The sequence below is a fragment of the Cyprinus carpio genome, chromosome B16, assembly GCF_018340385.1.
Source record: "Cyprinus carpio isolate SPL01 chromosome B16, ASM1834038v1, whole genome shotgun sequence".
Classification (NCBI taxonomy): domain Eukaryota; kingdom Metazoa; phylum Chordata; class Actinopteri; order Cypriniformes; family Cyprinidae; genus Cyprinus; species Cyprinus carpio.
In genome coordinates, this window is record NC_056612.1 from 21,286,123 (window position 1) to 21,307,288 (window position 21,166).

Sequence of the window (21,166 nt, forward strand, 5' to 3'; positions counted from 1 at the left end):
CGAATTTTAGCCTACCTACCTGTAAACATCATTCATGTGGCAATGATTTGGTCTGCCAGCAACCAGTGGTGTATGAATTCCTGACCTACTCTGTGCCACTATTTATTCCCCCAACACTCTTTGAATAACCACATCTTTAATAATAAAAGCTTGGGGGAATGCGATATGGCAGCCCCAGGGCCATTAAAGAGGGCCAATCGGGTCCTATTCTGCGGCCAAATCGAATAATGAGCCAGACTCTTCAGCACCACATCAAACCAAAAACACACCACCTTCTCTACCAGTTTATTCTGCAACAGCAGCAGGCGCGCTTTAACTGACGTTGCGCAAAATGTTTCACACATTATCATAACGTTGACAAACTGATATGCTTTAATAGTGACATTCGCTCAGAGCCTCATATATATCTTTAATCAGGATTTATATGCTCATAAAATGGGTTTGAATTAAACAAAATCCTGTTACAAATTTTCTAACGTTCGTCGATTATAGAACAAGAAAAGCAGTTCCACATTTCCTTCTTCCTTAGAAGCAAAAACTTTTTTTTTTTTGTTAGAGCTTGAGCTCCCGTTAAATTGTTTCATTGCTACGCTAAAGACGCCCCTTTGACTCTGAGTAGAAGACATCATTTGCGTACGAGTTCTCGCAATGAAAGCCATGCGGGCTGCAATAAGCCCTGCTTTGTTTCCAATACATCCATGGTAAAACATTTATTAGTCTAATTACAGCAGGCTCCTGTTGAATTTTCTTCCTGTGTTACAGATGCGTTGGCAGAGTTCCCATGTCCTGTCACAATGTCGTTTTATTCAGCACCGTGCCACTGGGAAGAAATTTTGGCGGGGTTTGGTGTTACAAGTCTCAAATAGCCTTCTGCACCTTTTAGCTTTATAACGGTTAGTGCGTCACTTGTTGGCGCGGGAAGTTTTGCGTTGTGTTTTTTGGATCTTTGGGGAGCTAGTTAATGAGGAATAGGATTAAAATTGAACAAGGTTTTTATAATGGCTTTGCAGTTTCCGTGGGGTAGTCTAAGATTAAACTGGTTTGCTGTAGCTGAAAGCATGTGTATACTGTAGCTGCAGTGTGTGGTGTGAGAGAAAGCTGCCCTCACCATGTCATCTGCCTCAGCGCTACTGTCTTTGTGTGTGGGCACAACTCTCGTTTAAACTATCGTCTATATAATCCTGTTTTGATTGGAGCTTAAGTCTCCCCTGCAGAGACTGGTGCCTCGTAGCCGCTCTCTCAGACAGGGAGGCCCCCAAGCGGTGGGCCATCCCCAGAAAACAGTCTCTTTAAGCAGCACGGTAGATCTTGGCTTCATGCCATGCCTTGCGCCTAGACTCATGCACATTTTACACTACAGCTCAAACCACAAACAGATAGCTTCACTTTAACTCTCACAGACACAGTGCATCCAGCAAACAATGAATCGTTCTTTCGTTCTGTAATGTTTTTGCTACAGAAATGACTTATATTGATTTATATTATATTATACTGGTTTGATTATTTATATTGATTTTTTAAATACTTTTTACTTTTCTTCGAGTTTTTATACCAACTTATACAATAATAATTTTGCATTTAGGATCATAGACTAAAAAAATAAATAAATAAATAATTTGGAGAAATAATGCTCCAAACCAGGGTGTTTATGATAGTAAATTAATGATTAATAATAAGATAACAAATGCCAGTTTGCAATAGCAAGCAGCATAAAAGACTGTTGATATAGGTTAAAAATGGCCATGTCCATTGTTACTATAAAAATAGTTGGATGGTGTAACTTCAGAATATTTTTCAAGAGGAAACAGTTCTTTTCTAAAGCCGAAATGTTACAAATAACAACTTAAGAACCATTTATTAACCTTTCAAGCAAACCACCACCTATAACACCCTAACAATCAGTATCCATGCCTTAGAAACTACCCATAACATCCTACCCATGTCTTGGCAACCACCCACAACACCCCTGTTGTGGCGAGTTTCTTCAGAAAATGTTAAATCTTGTTCAGTTCACAGGACGGAAAAACAAGAAAAGTAAACACGACTCATACTGGCTCAAGCTGGTAGACAGACGTACACACAGGCAAACACAGACAGAAGATACATGGGAGGTTGCGTAAAGCTTACAAACATTCTGTGAAAAGGTTAAAGGCTAAACACATACTGTAGTAAAATGTTTTGAATTAAAGGCTTGCAAAGAACACTAGCCATTAATTTAGAGGCCAGTGATAGCATATATTCAGTCGGTATTCCACTCCAACAAACTGCCTGTCATTGCTTCAGACATGCTGATGAGAGGAGAGCGTAATGAACGTGTAATGTGGGGATAAAGGGCAGACTGATGAAGAAAACAGATCACATCTCAGAATAAACTTACCTGGACTCTGATTTTCTATTTCAGTCAGCCACATAGATGAAGATAGGCTGAATAATATTTATGACACCTCTCAGGATCTAAAAGTGATAAACTGTGCTCCATATATCACTAAGGAGATAAGCAGCTTCAATCTGGCAAATCTTATTAGTAGAATCTCTGGGAATTTAAAACATAACCATAGGGACATTGTGTCTTCCCGTAACTCAAATGGTTTCTGTTAGTGCTTTCTATTTGCAATTTGCACGCACTTCCGCTTCATGTAAACAATACTGTAATGCCATTATAAACGAACCATTTGTTGCATCCAGTAGAGACATAATTACGGATTATAATGACTTGTACTGTCTTTTTACGTGTTGTGTTGCATTGCGCCGCGTAAACATAAAACCATATCTGCATTTGTGATCGGAGAAATGACAAACAACAAGTGCTACTCTACACTGCTCAAAACTCGCATTTGACTCATCAGTGGCAGACCCTTTACATATGAAAACGTACTTACAGTCTGGCGTTATGCAAATCTTCCCACATCATGATGTAGACATGTGGGGGTGTGTTTAAATGAGAAGTTTTAAGAGGGCGTGGACCAGTCTTAACTTTTATAAAGAATATCTCTTTGGGTTTGAGACTTTAGTCTTTGCAACTTTAGGGATCTTATCTATTCACGAACAGCTTGTAACACTCCAAAGAAAAAGGAAAACTTGAAATCGCATCATATGACCCTTTTAATAATTGTTGACCACAATAATTGGTCAAACTCATTGGTGTGTGAGTTTGACTGAGGTTCTAAATAAAATGGCAAATATGCTCATTTTTTTTAATTAAAAAAAAAATTGTTACACAAACTTGAGAATTCTGTAAATAATGACAGAATTAAAGTTCTTCTGTGAACTACAGTATTAACAAAGTCACATTATTTCATTATTTTATTTCGAAAAGTCACATTATTATCCTAATTTTGTGATATTAAATTTGTGATAGAAATTATTCCTCACACCATTTAGAAACAATCACAGGATGGCCTGGCAGAGGCCGAGTTGGGTGTCAGACTGAAATGCTGAGTGTTATGGCACCAGAAAAGTGTGAAAACAGCAGAGACTGTAGAGTGGCCACCTCTTTCTTCACAAAAAAACTGTCAATAATACAGCTAATAAACCCAGCATTCTTTTAAACTCTATGTGTGCAGTATTTTGTGTTTCCTTTTGTAATCTGTGGTAATGTTAAGAGTGATTTTTATCAGAGACCACCTGTAAGTGTGAGTGCATGAGGAAGGTGTGATTTTGCTAACTACTCAAAGAACTGCTATGTGGAAAAAAATATTCAGATTTTACACCTCCAGCCACTTCCTGTACACAGTTTCACCTCTATAAAAACCCTAGGCTGGAACAGTCCATAACAGCATTCTGGCACCTTAGAATCATTATTGGCAAATTATTTCTCAATCCGATCCATTTTCTGTACACTCCTAGCCAGTTTTTGTTTAATCCACAACAAAAGTTTATTACATCTATTAAGCATTATGTAAAATTAATTTATTAATACATTTTGTACCACCTTTTGGAGATTCCTCACATTCAGAATGCCAATTTAACTCCTGGTTATGTCCCTTATGTCCAAAGCAAAACAGTATCCCTCATTCCTCACAGTTATTTGTGTCAGCTATGGGATTGAAATCACCCTTCTGGGTCCTTGCTGGTAATTCTATAGGCAGCAGTCTTTATATTATGGTTTAAAAAGGGCTGTTTTGTATTAATCCTCCCTTGAAACTGTTAGCTAATGTAGCTACTAGACCCCTATAAAATTCAATAAATAGAGAGCTGTTGCCAAACAAAAAGGAGAATGCAGAATCACGATAGGGGTTTAATTTCGTCCACAGCAACAGGCACGGAAGCTTGGCCAAAAGTGACTTTTGTCTTCACATACCGCTGTCTGGCCATAAAGGGAGCTCAGAGCTCTAGCTAATGTCTTTTAAATATATGTAACTGTACTCAGCGGTGCTGATAAAGAACATATGTTAAAGATCCTTCTGGTAAGACCTGGAGTCCAGAGGAAGGTGGTGACGGTGCGGTCGACTCACGGCTTTGACCTCTCATGTGATTACGAGACCTCAAGGCCTCAGCGGAAGACACAAGGTCTTGTGCGGTTGTCTGACTGAAATAAAACTGCTGACTTAGTGTGGTGGTGTACTGGTCACTTGCAAGGGAACTAGCCACGGCAAGGGAAAAGACACTAAAAATAATATTGTATGCCCCATAATAATATCATATCCCATGCCAGACCTGCCAAGAAATTCTCCTTCCAACGGGAATCATATCGAGCCCATTTCCACCGCTGCACCTGCCATAATGAAACCAAGATGACCAGGCTCAAAAATGAGGCCATAAATATTATTTTACTCCCTCATGACTCAAAGGCTGAAAATGAACATTAAGCGGGCCAGACCCGTCCAGTGACACAGACATAAAAGAGGATTTCTCAAATTCTGATAAACCCCTATAATGAATCAAAACACCAAAATGACATAATTCACATGGACAGTATGCAGATAAAGTTACAATAAAACCACTGGATAGAGCTATATGTTTCCTTGTGACAGACAGACACAGTCTTTCAAAACCATTACTGAATGAACACAATGGTGCCTCTTAAACACTTCAGGACTCTTAAAAATGGCATCATTACCTGATATTACATCACCTACCCAAAGGACTATTAAACTCTTGAGGTCCCATTTACACCCACTGCAATATATATATATATATATATGTGTGTGTGTGTGTGTGTGAGCAATATCACATGAATAGTCATGCGATGTGGCTGTATATCGGCATGGCTGTATAGGCGGTATGCTGCTATACAGCCATATCACACTGCTAGAGTGATACTGCATTTATACATCAATTCGACGTCACAAGTGTGTAAATACATAAGAAACAATAACAGAGTGTCTTTAAAAACCCTCTTTTCTCAAGTTGACAGTTTAACAGCTGAGCCCAAGCCTTCTTTACTAATACGAAAACGTCACTTAAACAACAAACAGCCACCATAAAAAGTTGCTTGACAATTCAGTCAAAAGTACAAAGGCAGTGCTCTAATATACAACATTAAATATAAAATATAATGTTATGAGATTTTGCCCTTAGACAAAATTATTTGCTTTGGAACAAATAATAGATTGAGATGCCCTGAAGCTCACATCTCTTGAAATAAAAATGTTCAAATAGATGTTATCTCTATTAACAAACCGCGATATTTGAAGTCTAAACAACTAGGCTACATTCTGTGACACAATTATAGATTATTTAAATATTTAAAATAAATTATTTATTAAATTATAGTGGATTTGGGCATCTGCCACGACACTCACTGTAAGAAATACTGCAAGCGGAGAGATACAAACAGTGAAACATTGCAGCTCTCTTATCACTAGAATATGGCTCCCCTGGAAAAGTCTTTCAGCCAATCAGATCCGAGGATCAGAAAGAACGGTTTTATAATTCTTTCTTTCTTAGAAATTTTGTATGTTTTGGGCATTGACATGTGGTAAAGTTGTACTCTACACTGGCATACAATGATATACAATAAAACCAAATCATACACCTAAAACCATGATTTTGCCAAGACATGTTCCTGGATCAACATCTTTTGATGATCCTGGATCAACATTAATGTCCAAAAATATAGAATTAAACTAATTCCTACCCCTAAACCTAACCCTACCAATAAATTATTACTAAAATCAGTGGGAAATGATAGCTGATTGAGTGTAGAACACCTAACCCTGATTGTAAGCCTAAAACAGATATTTCCTGAAAAGTTATATCTTTATTCTGATTGGTTGATTGGAATGTTGTTCCAGGAACACGTTGTACTTGGTGAAATCATGCTCATACATCTACACAGGATGTCTCGCCAAAAATGTCATTTTCATTGAGTGGGCTAATGATCCCAGATTTCCTTTGCCTCGATGGGCAACCAATGCACCATTACACAGTTACTGAAAACAACAAATTATTTCAAGGTTTATTGTCCCAGACAAAGTTATTATTCTGGCGATGCGATGTCATAACTTCCATCTCCGGCGTCTGCTTTGGATCAAATGTGTCATTCATGCTGAAAATGCTCTGTACATGACAGAGTGATGAGAGCGAAATCGTGCTGCATGAGAGGACCACTAGCACTCAGGCCTCACAAACAGCATTTCCTGTTTGTGGTTCCACTTGTTCAGTCTTTGAAGTGTGCCATAATAATAGAACCAAATGAAGCTAATGAAAACGCACTCCATCAGATTAAAAGGAAGCCATAGACTCAACTAAACCAGAACCTCTTACCACAGACACACACCAGGAAAATACAGACATCCACAGTATGATATGCTGCCTTTAAAGTGCTGCCGCGAAGTTTACAGAAGTGGTTTTGTGATGAAAAGAGAATCGCAAAACTAGCAAGAGGAAACGGGCAACACAAACGTCTGATGTGTGGACAGACATTATATACTATAACATTAGCATGTGCTTTGTGTCCTGGTCCTGGATATAAAAGATTACTTTCCCCCCAAAATAAAAAATTATGTCATCATTTACTCACCCTTACTTTACTTCAAACCAGATTTTTTTCCTTTTTCTGTGGAACACAACAGGAAACGTTTTTCCTCATCATTTCATTCAAACTTAAAAAAGGATGCAAAAGTTCTATAAAAGCATCATAAAATTTGTCTAAACGGCTTATGTACCATGTTTAATTCCAGTGAATTCATATGATAGGTTTGTGTAAGGAACAAACAGATGTAAGTTGTTATTTTATGATAATCATTTGCTCTAGTCAAATTGAATCTTGAGTGAGTGAGTTGAACCTGGTGGCCTTCTCTTAAATTAATCACTTAAGTGTACCACTTGCTTAACTATGATTTTACAGTTTGGTTTGGTGATTGTGTGGCCTCCGAGGTGACATCTGTGTGCAATTCATTAGCTTGTAACCCACAGCAGACGGGTGTTTTAATAGTTAATTTTACATATACATTTATAACAATACTTCAAAGATAGACTACTTTGTTTTTTTTTGTTCCCCCCCCCCCCCCCATTTTTTTCTTTCAAAATAATTGAGAGGATAAAGCATAAAATCCTAAAGTAACTGCAAAAAGATATTTCATATCTCTCTTGCAAATATAACAATGTTGGATAAAATGCCCCAATTTCCCTCCCACTTACATCCTGTAAAATAAGCAAATATTTTATAATTGTATATAAATGTTCAGAAAGTCAATTTATTTATGTATTCATTTATTTATGCAGTTCAACCACTAATTAACCATTAATTAAAATTATCTATATATTTATTTATTAGCAATGCTTATTCTCTTCGGGAAATTATTTCCAGGTTTACAGGTGCATGAGGTACTGTAGGTAGGTATACTTTTTGCTCATGATAAATGGAGACTGTATGTAAGATTAGGCTCTCTCTCTCTCTCTCCAGAGGCAACGATTATACAGAACATAGCACTGGGTTAATTGTCCGTGACTCAAATTAAACCGTTTTGGCAGAACCTACGTGAAGAAAATGGTTATTCATTTTCATTCTGAGAGGTTTTGTGAAGTGGTTTCAGTGCCTGTAGCGATAGACAGATTGATGCCATTTGCACCTGTCAGAAAGACTTACAGCTGCTCCGAATGATGTCACATTCCAATAAGAGCCCTATTCTCTGCTGCCAATTGGCCATATCTGTTGGTGTGCTGTGAAATGACAAACGTTACGTAATAGAGCTTTGGGACTTGGCGAAGTTCTGAAAATATACAACGGCACCATGAAGTGCAACATGAACTGCGTTTTATTAGCACACAATATACACATTATCAATCAGTTGACGATATACTTCAGCTGCTGCAGGATGTGTGATCAACATAAAGAACAAGATGCTAAACCAGGTTTACACAATGAATTTCTGAAGGACATTTGTCGGCAAATCAGACACAATCGCTTTCCAATGTTGGAGATATTTTGTATTGTTATAAGTGGTTGAAAAAATACTTCAGCACTGAGGAGTATCAGGTACAGAGACATCATTTTCACTGAACATAAAAATAATAATAATAAAAAAGATCAATAAATAAATCAATTATATACCATATAAATGTAATAGCTATGTGGAGGCTATGCTTTTTATTTAGCTTTTTGTTATTTTTAAATTCATTTAACTGTAGCTGGTATTATAACCCTTTACACATTTAAACTCTGAAGGTGTCAATACTGAAAATACAGTATTTTTTATATATATATATTTATAATCAATGTTACCGTTATTAGATAAACTCACCAACTATGTACATATGAGTTTGTGGCCATGCTAGCTGAACAACTAAGATTCTTACCCACAATATACAGTCAAAGCATAAAGCGGTCTGGACGTAAACATCTTGTGCTGAGAATAATAATTTCGCAACTATGCATGGTTTGCAACATTGCTATGGAAAACAAAGTACCTATTGGACAAGAAAGACAATACATGACACACTCTGCCTTGATTTCGTAGGGAAGGGGATGGTGTGAATTGTACATAAATACAGGTAAGTCTCTCTCTTGTTTTTCAGGGCATCATTATCAGTCAATCACGTTTCTAATCCCTTCTGCTCCTTTCGCCACTCTGTGCTCGTTCTACTCCTCCAGGTCTCCAGGCCCAAGCTTTCTGTGCTTCCAGCTCAGTCTCTCTCTTCTTCCTCCTCAGATAGGACGAGATATGAGCTATATGAACAGCTGCTATAATGTTCCATGATATCACAGTGGGGTCACGGGTCGGGGGGACGTGTCACCGGTGAGGGAAGCAGCAGGAGGCACAGAGACACAGTATGACCACATGAGTATGAATAATCCCGTTTGGATGCGTGAGTGTGTTTTCATCAGGGTAGGTATGTGTGGAGCATGGGTTAGCAGCTTTGTGGTCTTTGTTCCATCGAAAAGTCTCTCACTCCTTTTTTTTCCTTTCTTTTTTTTTTTTTTTTACTGGCTGGCTCGAAGAGAGGAGAGGTGGTCGCTGTGTTGGTTCTGAGCCCGGAAGCGCAGCCTCTGCTTGTTGGACTTCTTCTTTTGGTCTTTGGTCCGGTGGCCCTTCCCCGAACCGCCTATAACAAAACAGACAGAAAAAGCTTATTATTCCCTGAAACGGTTTGTCTCGACTGATTGGTAGCAGAAAACAAGCAAGAAACGCATTATGACGTCACATCCAATTCTAAACGCCATTTTTAAATAATAATCAAGAAAACAAATGTTTTCAGTAGCAGAATATTCATGATTAGGAACATAATTAAGCCAGGTTAAACAAATTCCCATCTTCTGTATCATTAAGCAAACACCATATTTTAAACTTAAACTTAATTATACTTATTAAAAACAATATTATGCACATTAACATTGAAAAGTTTGGGGTCAGTAAGGTTTTTAATGTTTTTGAAAGAAGTCTCTTTGTGGTCAGTAAAAAATACAGTAAAATACAATAATATTGTGAAACATTATTACAATTTAAAAGAACTGTTTTCTATTTGAATATACTTTAAAATGTCATTTATACCTCTGATGGCAAAGCTGAATTTTTAGTGTCACAAGATCCTTCAGAAATCATTCTGATATGCTGATTTGGTGCTCAAGAAACATTTCTTACGATGAACAGAATTTTTTTTAATTAACATTAGGCCTACAAATGTCTTTACAGTCACTTTTGATCAATTTAATGAATCCTTGCTAAATAAAAGTATGTTTCTTTTAAAAAAAAAAAAATCTTACTGACCATCCATACAATCCAACCTATCAGCCCTAAATAGTATTGAAAATTACTAATATCACACAGAATTTAGGATGGATAGTATGCACATTGGGATGTGGGCTGAGGTCATTTTTGAGGTACAAAACAAGTACAATAATGTTTTACTTTACTCAATAAGAAAATACATTCTTCCCCTTAACCATTTCTTGGAGTTTCTTAAAGGGTTAAAACAGCAAGCGAGACCTTCAGCTGCCTGTTAATGATATTTTTTATGATTTAAAGACAGCAGCTCTCCAAGCAGAACCCCAAACCAAATGAACCTTTCCTCACCCCTTCTCCCCTCCTCACACTCCAGCTCAAAAAACAGTGGAGCAAAGTGCATAACACTCGTTCACTTCTCAGCCAGGCGTCTCAGACCAGAATTAATGCAAGCCAGGTGTCGCAGGCAAAGCATTCTGGGAAAGGCTGTTGTGGCATATCGCACACAACGAAGGGTGGCTTGCTAAATCCAACAGTGGCAAATAAGATAACGAGGTGCGTATGATTGAGTGTGTGTGCGAGTGTGTGAACGTTCAAAGGAGAAAGTGTGACTGAGAGGCACAGAAAATTTGTCAGCAGGGGGAAAAACGAGTCAGACTTGGATGCCGGGTGGTATCTGGATCCCGATCTGGCACACATTCTCCAATAGCTGTGCTACGGTTCACGTACAGGCTGCAGAAAATAATCTTTCTATAGTTGTATTTCAAGGCCTGGCTCACAGTCTTATTATTGCACTTGTTCAGGCCATTTAGCACCACAAAATGAGGCAAGGCAGCATAATGTGTGGTGACTTTATCTCAAGTGGGCCTCTCTCTCAAACACGGTCCCAGTGCTTGGCTCGCTCGCAGCTGCCCGACTGCCATTCCCAGCCCCACGATGTGAATTCTGAGAAAATGATTTTCTTAAGTGGAAACAACCCTGAGAAAATGCTCTCTTTTGGTGGCATGAGAGAATTTTTTTTTTAACAATTTCACTTAATCTTCCACCAGCAATTTCCTGCAATTAATACAATCGTTCTATTTTAGGACTGATTTCTTGCGGTCTTGCAATTTGGCACAATGCAAAAATGTTGTCTTTACACAACGGCTCGTTATGCCTTTAGAAACGCCTCGAAAAGCCCTCGGGGTCCATTTTACTCAGTTTTCATTGAACCGAATCTCCATGCGCCTCACATAAAAACAACAGCAACAGCGAAGCCGTTGAACCTCTTCGATAAATGTCGCTTCCAATTGCTTCAAGTGAGCTATAACGGATTTACTCAGCCACAACATGCAAGCCCATAATGACCACAGGCAATTTCTTTTCGTTTTCCGTTTTAAGAGGGCCATTGTGATTCAAAACCGTGCACTTTATAAACAGTCTGCAATATGATCAATTTAGGGGCTCGGTTTGATGGCAGTAAAGAGCAGAGGTCTACATTAAAAAGACCTGTGTTGCAGGCCAGAGCACATGTGTGCTTTCCTCCCAACCATTAGAACAATATCCTGTCTCATTAAGTTCTGTTTATAGTAGTGGAGAGCAGTGTGATTAACTAGGAGAGAACTAAACTTCAGGCTATTGCTGATCAAATTGTTCCAAAGACATCCGTCAAAAAGACATTAAAGGACAGGTTTTTCTAAAAGCCTATTGTAGGAAATATTTTTCAAGGGCATTACAAGTTACCAGATGGTACCTGGGTACCAGTTTTTGTTGGCTTTTTTTGGCTGGAAGTGTCTTCAGTCATGTCCTGGTTTTTAATGTGTACTTAAAAAAAGGAATCATTATCAATTTAGACATGATTGTTATTCAACTAGCATTAATTACCATTATCATTACTCTCATTATAGTTCATAAGTGTAATTTACAGTAGTAGGACAATGTAATCTGATATATCGTGATAGTACTACAGTAAAATATGGTTGACCACCTTTAAAAAAATAAAAATAAATCATAGATAACGTATCAATTTTGACGGTTAAACTCAGAAATGTCCCTAATTTTATTTCAGAAATCCGTCTCATGAAACGGTCGAGTAAAAGTTCCTATAAGTAACTGCTTTCATTTACACGTCCCATCAGACGCTCAAATCATCACTCATTAGTGAATTCTGAGAAAACGCTGATGGAAATTTTATTACATTTCATAACTGACAGCTAGAGGGCAACCAAAACTAACTGAAAGCCTTATGTCTGTGCAGGTCAAAACAATGCCTGAAATGGAAAATCATATCAAGATGTCTGCAACTATTTAATACGTCTCAACCTGAATTGATGTCAGGCATAAGATTGTTTGAATTAGGGCCGTGTTTGCAGTTTTGATCTAATATTTACAATTAATTGCCAAGTCCAATTAGCAAGGTTCACAGAGTGAGGTCAAGACAACGCTGCCTTTCGCTACAACCCTAGCGGAGAAACGTGAGGGGAAAAAATTATGTGTTTTTAGCATCTCTGATTGAGAAAGCTGAAAGCAACCATATGCCAGAATGTTTTTTATCTATAAACATTGGTTTATTTTTCTTTCTTTTTTTTCCTTTCTTTTTTTTTTGTGGAATTTAAAAAAAAAAAACCAAATCTTTCCGTAACTGATTGCTTTCCTTTTGTAGATAAAACAAGCATCTGCCAAAAGACACTCAGTTTTACATGACTTTCAGCATCAAACAAATAAACAAGTTAGTGCTAATCAGAAACAGTGTGCTTGTGCGCGCTCTAATGTTCCGATATCTGCACGGAAAATTGATTACCACTCCTTGGCAACAAAAGAGAGAGTTTTCCCCTGAGTGAATGAGTGTCAAGAAAGAAAAGCAAAGAAAAGAGAACACAGGTGTAAGTTGAAACACATTCTGTACTGTACATCCACCTGATTTCCTCATAACTTTCTTTCTTCTCCTGGTTTCTCCCACACGCATGGATATGATCTGCTGAAACACCTGGCGAAGTGAAATGAAGCCCACGGTAAACCGCTTGGGTGGAAGTTCCACTCCTGACCACAAATTCCTTCAGCACATGATTTGACATATTATTCTCTCCTTTCAATCTTCTACCTGGCTCTAGCTTCACTGCGTGCCATCAAAATAACCATCAATATAACATGTCAGTGTTAATATATAAATGTACAATATCATATAAATGTTAGTTTTCGATGAAAATCTCTAATTTTGTGCTTATGAAGCTAGCACCATAAATTTGATTTCCAGGAAATGCATAAATTGAAAAATACAGTATATACCTTGAATGCAATGTAAGTCAATTTGGATAAAAAGTTAATGTGCAAATTAGTAAAGTAAATATTAATATTTTAAAAGATAAATTAAATGAATATAATGTAACATTATTTATTATTCTATACCAAATGCATATAAATCAATCAATCAATAATCATATTTAAAAAGGTAAAATTCATTAAATTTTATAAATTAATATATTTACACTAAATGCACTTAAATAAATAATAAAACAAATAAATAAATATTGTGCAATATTCAATTCAATTCAAGTTTATTTGTATAGCCCTTTTCACAATACAAATCATTGTAAAGCAGCTTTACAGAAAATTTCTATTTTAAAGTTTCTACGTTATATTTAGGAGTAGCTTATCAGTGATATTCATTTGTATATGCATGAACGAATGAATATTGATATTTCAATAGATACATATTTAATATATTATTTTGAAACAGTAAAAAAAAAATCATTCCTCTTATGTTTTAAGTTATTGTAAAAGGCTTCTACAATAATAATAATAAAAAAGTGCTTTCCAACCAAAACAGTGACAAAATGCATAAAAAGTCCATCTATTCTATCTTCTATCTAGTCCTGGTAGTGACCCTCTGTCAAAGAGGCCATGACCAAATGAAAAGATGTCCATCCAGACTTAAAATCCAACCCAAAGTGACTTCATCTGCATGACTCAAGTAGCTCAGGAATCGAAAGGCCTAATCTTATCAGCACAGCATGTGGTTTAAGGAAATCGATGTCTGACCTCGAGAAAGCATTACAAGCGAGCGGTAAATGGGCCTCTCTGCGAAGGCTCTTCTTCTGTTCAGAACCTTCTCATCTTTCAAGGGATCAACAATTAATAATTGCCTTCTCTGCTGCTCCTTAATCTCATCTACTCCTCCTACCGCCCGCTCAAAACGGCAAGAGATAAAGAGAGAATGAGGAGGAAAGACGCAAAAATGGAAAACAGGGTATAAGGACTCAAGGATGTAGGAGATGATATAAAGCTGCAGTTTTGGTGGTCCATCATTTTCACAAAGACACCAAAGGCAAAGTCATTATTTGTGAGTAAAGGAGAGGACCGCTGGCGCCAGCAAGATTTGATTTCAGTGGCAGAAATTGGATTAGCAGCCATTAAGGGCCTCCTAACACACACATTTATAATGCTGTGAAGAGATGCGTAACTGCAGCCAGCTTCCCTTGACTTACAGCGTGGACAATGTGTCTGGAAGGAGATCCAGAGAACCTGGCAGAGCACAGAGGGGGAATTCACTAAACCGTTGAGTCAGTTTTACACACAGCATTTCAGCGCTAAACCCTGTTTTTCATCAACGCTGCAATCCAGTTTTACTGGTCTAATAACAGCTAGTTTCTATATAAATGAAGGCAATTATAGATTATGCCTTTTTGTTCCAAGGTGAAAACTAATTTCCCAGCGTAATTAATGTTGTAATTTTCAGAAGTTTTATAGTGATCAAAATAGCAGTTACTCATCAGATATTGAGAGATGAAAAAGCAAATAAAAAAAGATATCAAACAAATTACAGAAAGATTCATTGATTTGAGTCCCTGCACTTTTTTATTGTGGAATATTAATGCCTCTTTGCACTATATTGTAGTATCAATTGTAAGTCACTTTGGATAAAAGCGTCTGCAAAATGACCAAATGTAAATGTAAATGTATCTAAAATAAAATTGCCAATTTGTTGTTTATTATTTTTCAACAGGCATGTACTTAAACCACATATACATTCATAAATTAATAAAAATAATAAATAATAAATGCATATAAATATAACAAATAATCATTTGAATAATCATTTAAATATAAAATAGTATGGTGATAAAACCAACATCTTACATTAACATAGGGCTGCACGATTAATCAGATTTCTAATCGCGATTACAATTATGGATGCCACAATTACGTAATCGTTCAAAGCGGCAATTAATCGTTCAAAGTCCACTTATGTTATTCTGCGTGCTTAAGATGCATTTTTTTCTTTCTACATGTTATCTTAATGATTTTTCCCCATTATTTTAATTTGAGTTTTAGTATAACATTATAATACCATTCATATTTTTTACTTTTTTAATATAATTTAAAGAAGAAACCAATCTGATGTATAGTTTACATTTAAAGCTTAATATTATAGAAAAGCACTAAAAGTTTTCCAGTTAGAGTGTTTTCAGCTTGTTTATTTTCATATAAAAATACGTCATGCAGTTGCATCAAACAATGGTATAAACATCATTCAGTGTTAATTGTGATAATCATAATTAATAATCGCAATTACAATTTCAAGGGAATAATCGACAATTATGATTTTTGTCACAATCATGCAGCCCAATATTAACATGAAGAATAATGCAAGTAAAATACAATTACAGTATGTTAATCATAATTTATGTCATACTTAAAAATACTGCCATCTAGAATGATCTATTCAGTAAGTGACTTTTTATTAGCAGCTCATTGTGTAGCTAAACACTTAAGTGTAGTTGAACTACTTTAAATTATGATCAGCATGCAGCTTAAGTTACAGAATTAAAGCAGTTTCCCCAACACTGCCCTGAGAAGATGATACTTTATAGGTATAAGTCCATTTTGCTAACCAGCTGACAAGAAGCTTCTCTGCACAGTATCACTTAGTCTAACAAGGTTACTCTGGATCATACAGTACCTCTCTCCCCTTCTCTCTCTCTCCCTCTGAAGCTCTGCTTACTATCAGGAGGAATGATTTAAAACACATGCATTCCGAACTCAAAGCTAAAGTTGAGATTAGGTGGGTCATTACTGTCTTAATTCTGAGCAACGGAGAGATTCAGGAGCAGATGAGTGCCTCGTTTCGGTTCTTTGAAAATGTCCGTAAAGATCATGATTTTTATCACAAAAACAAACATGCATGACTGGTGCAGTGATTAATCTGGTGGTTAATATTGGTCTTCATGGCATAGCCCAGAGCTGAACTGGAAAAGATTGAACAGATTGATAATTTAATGCAAATAATACATTCAGAGTTGTCCATCTCAGATTGGGTTATTATTTAAGACTGATGAATTTTAAAATGTATTTTTTTTATTTACCTTATTTATTTATTCATGTTAACTACAAGGCATCTAATCTTGTCTGCATTTAATCAGTAAATGAGGATGATTTTCAGAAATGTAAATGCTTTTAAAAAGATTATTTTTTTATTAAAAATAGTATATAATAGTAATATATAATAGTAGTAAATAAAATATAAACATTAGGTGAATTTAACAAAAATAGAAACTGTAATACTAAAATGACTTAAACTAACAATAATATTATTATTAACAATAATAAAAATAACAAAACACATAAAACTAAAACTAAAATTGCAATTATTAAAATGATACATTGAGTTAAAAATATGTGGGATTAATTTCTTTGTTTAATCATTTTAGTAAAACTATCAAAGAATCCCAAAAACAGGATACATTTATTTTTGAGCATAACTGCAGAAGAAAAAAATTTCAGAGAATATATATTGAATATATGTTGAACTGTAATTTTTAAACCCATTGCCCAATGTGTGTGTGTGTGTGTGTGTTACGTATAAATAAATGTATAGAATAAAGCTTTAAAAAATAAACAAATAAATTATGCTTTAAACAAGACAAAACTATTTCCCAGTGGTTTAGTGCTAATTCTTAAACAACTATTAAATCTTAAAGCAAAATTAAATAAATAAATACATTTAAAAAAAACATATTAAGAAAATAATACATGGAGCTATGAATCTATTCAAAAATCAGTCAATCACCTGCAGATATGAGTGGTGTCCGCTATGAGTTACCACAGTGATGCCAGGTGCCGTCTATGCCACACACAGAAGCTGATATGCCTGCCACCACAAACACATAGAGAAGGCTGCAAAACAGCTTCTGTGGTCTCCTATCTGCCTGCCTGACTCACCCCTACATCTGGGCTTAAGTACATAGAGCTGTAGTCTTGTGTCCCTCAGAAAATGAGGCATAATTAGCTTTAGTTTCATTTAATTACTGCCTAAATGTTATGTTACATTTCTGACGAGCGACATAAAAAGCTTCCACAGCTTTATCAAAGAGAACTTCTGCGCTATTTTAGCAAGGATCCAAAGCTATTACCAACCAGCACTGAGAAAATGGCAATAGGATGATAAAAAAATCAAGGGAACACCACATATTCATAATTTGTGTCATATGTTAGAATTTCTCAAATGCATCGTTTCTGATAAGGCAAATGATGGCTATAGCAGAAGTAAAAGTATTCCGTTTTTCTGGAGTCGATTAAGTGTATTTAAACATCAACACGGCACTTTGATCTGTCAGATTTACGTAAACATCTGTTTGGTGCTGATAGAACGGAGGAATGATATACTAGCGGTGGTTCTTATCAATTCGGCTATCGTCAGAGGAAAATAACTGATGTGTTGCACTACACGCCCAGGCATTTTACGATGAACATCTCGGAATGTTTAGTGTATTAAGAACATCTTTTGTTTATAGTACCAAAAAGGCGGTTGCTAGAATTAGCTTATGTTTAAGGCTTCTGTCTTCACTGCCTTACAATCCAGCAGGAAAATATCTCATCCCTGGAATCCATCACTTTTAGCTTGCTCCGGCAGTGCGCAAAGTTTAACTGTACAATTACTGTATGTTTAAAAGCACATTTTCATGTTTGCCCTGAAAATGGAGAGGAAGAAGAAAAATTTCATCAGCTTTGCCAAGGATGTGACCTCGTCACACTACAATTACACAAACTATTTGATGGAACATTTGTTTTCCATTTTACTCCTGAAGCTGCATTTCCTGCGAGTGCTGTGGATGATGGGAAGTATGGCCTGTAACTGTGTGCGTCACGGCAAATGAGAACATCGTAGCCCCCCTATATAGGGGCCAAGCCTCAGATTTTGTCATGTACTGTACATATGGATGCAGAGGTAATACTATTTTACACCACGATGTGCGGTTGTGTTGGCAGGAGAGCCAACATTCATTGTGAATTTAAGAGAGACATTTCGGACCACCACCACTGGGGCTTTTCAAACTGAGGTCCATGTTAAACTCATATAATCTAATCTGTTCTGTATATAAATACACTCTGAGTCACAGCCATACTATAACACAAACCTGTAGGCTACATCTTAAGCCGAGAACGTACCTGTCATAGCCCCGTCTGGGGCATATGTGTTTCTGAGCTGTACGCCCGGCAGTTTCAGATCTGTTTGCTCCTTTGTTCCCTAAGGGCACTTCTGGAGGATGTAAGAGGAAATTGTGCGGCATGATGTGTTCTTTATATCTCATTTCAGAAACAAGGCCTTCAATCTCCATCTCCGATGGGGAACGGAGAGGAAATCTGCCTCATGTCTCAAGGAACCAAGCGGGTTTCTACATGAAGAGGAAGGGCCCATGAGTCAGACGGGCTGTGCCAAATCAGAAAGGCTTATACACTAAAACTGAAGACAGTAGTGTGTGAGCGTTTGTGTTTAGGAGAGGAGGGACCCTCTGTGAAATACTTGAAGTCAATGGCATCACACCTGCTCATCTTTCTTCAATTCATAAAATTACCTTCAAAGACTTTTTATCTGTCTAAATGGGGTGCTTGTATCCTTTCGAGAATACTTAAAAAAAAAAAAAGCAATACAAAACTTCTGTACTTGCATCTGTGCGCCTGTGGGGCTGTGAGGTGAGTTTTGAGGATCTAAGTGCAAAGGTTCCTGTCAAACCAAAACCACTCACCTGAGTGAAACTGACAGCTTTTATCATCTACCTATGGAGCCCCCCTCAACTCAAATGCGCTAGTGCCAGTAATTCCCCTTAGTTCTGCTAAAGTACTTCTGCTAAGCTCTTTCAAGGCCCAACAAGGACAGGGGTTTCACACCACAGCAACGGTAAGAAAAACAGGAACATGTCAGGGAAAAGATCCAAAAGTAACTAGAAGGTAGCAGGGATTTGTTCTACATCTAGGTATTAAGTATAAACACTGGGATATGGAGTCTTGGGAACTGGATAAACATTGAGAGGCAAACAAACCAGCTAAAAAAGGGGGGAAGGGGGACATTGAGGATTTATTTTATTGCTGTAAAGCAACTATACTGAAATTACAGTACTGAATAAAATCTGCATAAATTTAGCAAAAAGAAAACTAGAGTTTCTACCAAGAGCAACTGCACCATTTAGACTAGAAATTTGGGGTAAATTTTTAACTTAAGGCCAGGTTTGGGCGAAATTCAAAATTGACATTTTAGCTCCCTTTCAATTGATTAGTCTGTCTGTCTGTCTGTCAGTCAGTCAGTCTAAATAAAATGAAAATTATTAAAAATATTTTTAATAATTGAAATACAGCTGAAATACAATCAATTTAGAAAAATGAAAAACAACTTAAGAGACAAAAATGAGAAATGTTGCCTGAAACAAATTTACGTTAAAGTTGTAAAAGTCTCAAACATCAATTAAATAAATCAATCAAAAATTGGGTTAAAAAATGTAATCTTTTTTTATTTTATTTTTTTTACTTTAATTACCTCTACTTCATTATATTTTAAATATAAATTCGCCATCCAGTTTGTTACTTCAATTCAAATTCTGGAATTAAACTGGAATCTCAATTCAGTTCTGAATAGTGCACAACCCGTGTGTTTATTTTGGTGCATTTACACAATTGTAAATCAACACAGTCTCTTTTGGTTATTCCCTGCTGTGTGTATGCAAGCTTGGATGTCCAAACACCTAAAAACACAGGAATCTAGCAGCAAAGGACACTTTGTTTTGTCTGGGTGTCTGTTTCGTTGGTCCAAGCCTCTGGATGTGAGCGGGTCAGAAGCCACAGCTTCCTTCAGTATCGCGAGGCTCTGATTACAAGCTGTGATGTCTCAATAAAAATGCCCGAGAGAGAGAGAGAGGACAGAAGATTTTAGCGGTTGAGTTGGTGCAACTGTGCACCAGATGTTGAAAGCCATACCCTGCTCCCAGCTAGCCCTGAAGAGGGGGTGGTCTAGGCCTTGCTAGTGTCCCACTGATATTGCGGGCACATGAAACGGAACCTCAGCATACACACTATCAAAAGTGGAGCTTATACATTAGTGCTTATGTGTGGGAATGTATGAATGCATGTTTATTGAAGGCTGTGTGGAGGAAGTGTCTTGCCTGTCATGTGTGATGTGTGTACGCCTGTTGTGTGTGTCTGTGGAGATGAAAGCATGTGTGGGGCCTTGCGGAAGGGCATGCAGTGGGCTACACAGAGGCCTGGAGGACAGAAGGGCCACATTCAAATTGCTACACTGAATGATTGCAGCCTAATTAGAGTGATGATAAACGTATGATGCTATCATGAGACAGAATAACTGCTGAAAGTCATGGTTTCCAAAAAGTAAATTACGAAATAAGGAAAAAAGAAAGAAAGAAAGAAAGAAAGAAAGAAAGAAAGAAAGAAAGAAAGAAAGAAAGAAAGAAAAAAAAAAAAAAAAAAAAAAAAAAAAAAAAAAAAACAAACAAAAAAAAAAAAAAAAAAAAAAAAAAAAAAAAAAAAAAAACAAAAAAAAAGAAAGAAGAAGAAAGAAAGAAAGAAAGAAAGAAAGAAAGAAAGAAAGAAAGAAAGAAAGAAAGAAAGAAAGAAAGAAAAAGATTCCCATTTATACCATGTGATTTTTAAGTTATAGTGTATTTGAAAAAGAAAAAGAAAGAAAGAATGTTATGTCAAAAGAATTAATTAAACAAAATTAATAATATGATTTCTGATCAGCTTTTAGAAATCAGAATGAATCCGTAATATTAGGTGGATATGATTTTTTAATCATT

General features: G+C 36.5%; 1 protein-coding gene across 1 annotated transcript in view; it reads right to left on the reverse strand.

The window, feature by feature from the left end:
- Nucleotides 1–8,183: 8,183 nt before the first annotated feature.
- Nucleotides 8,184–21,166, reverse strand: part of LOC109106144 (R-spondin-2-like) — a 55,384-nt gene continuing 42,401 nt past the window's right edge. Inside the window, exon 5 of the mRNA XM_019119503.2 lies at nt 8,184–9,489. Within this exon, the coding sequence (XP_018975048.1) occupies nt 9,368–9,489 (122 nt within the window). The 3' untranslated portion in view covers nt 8,184–9,367. The remainder of the gene's footprint in view (nt 9,490–21,166) is intronic.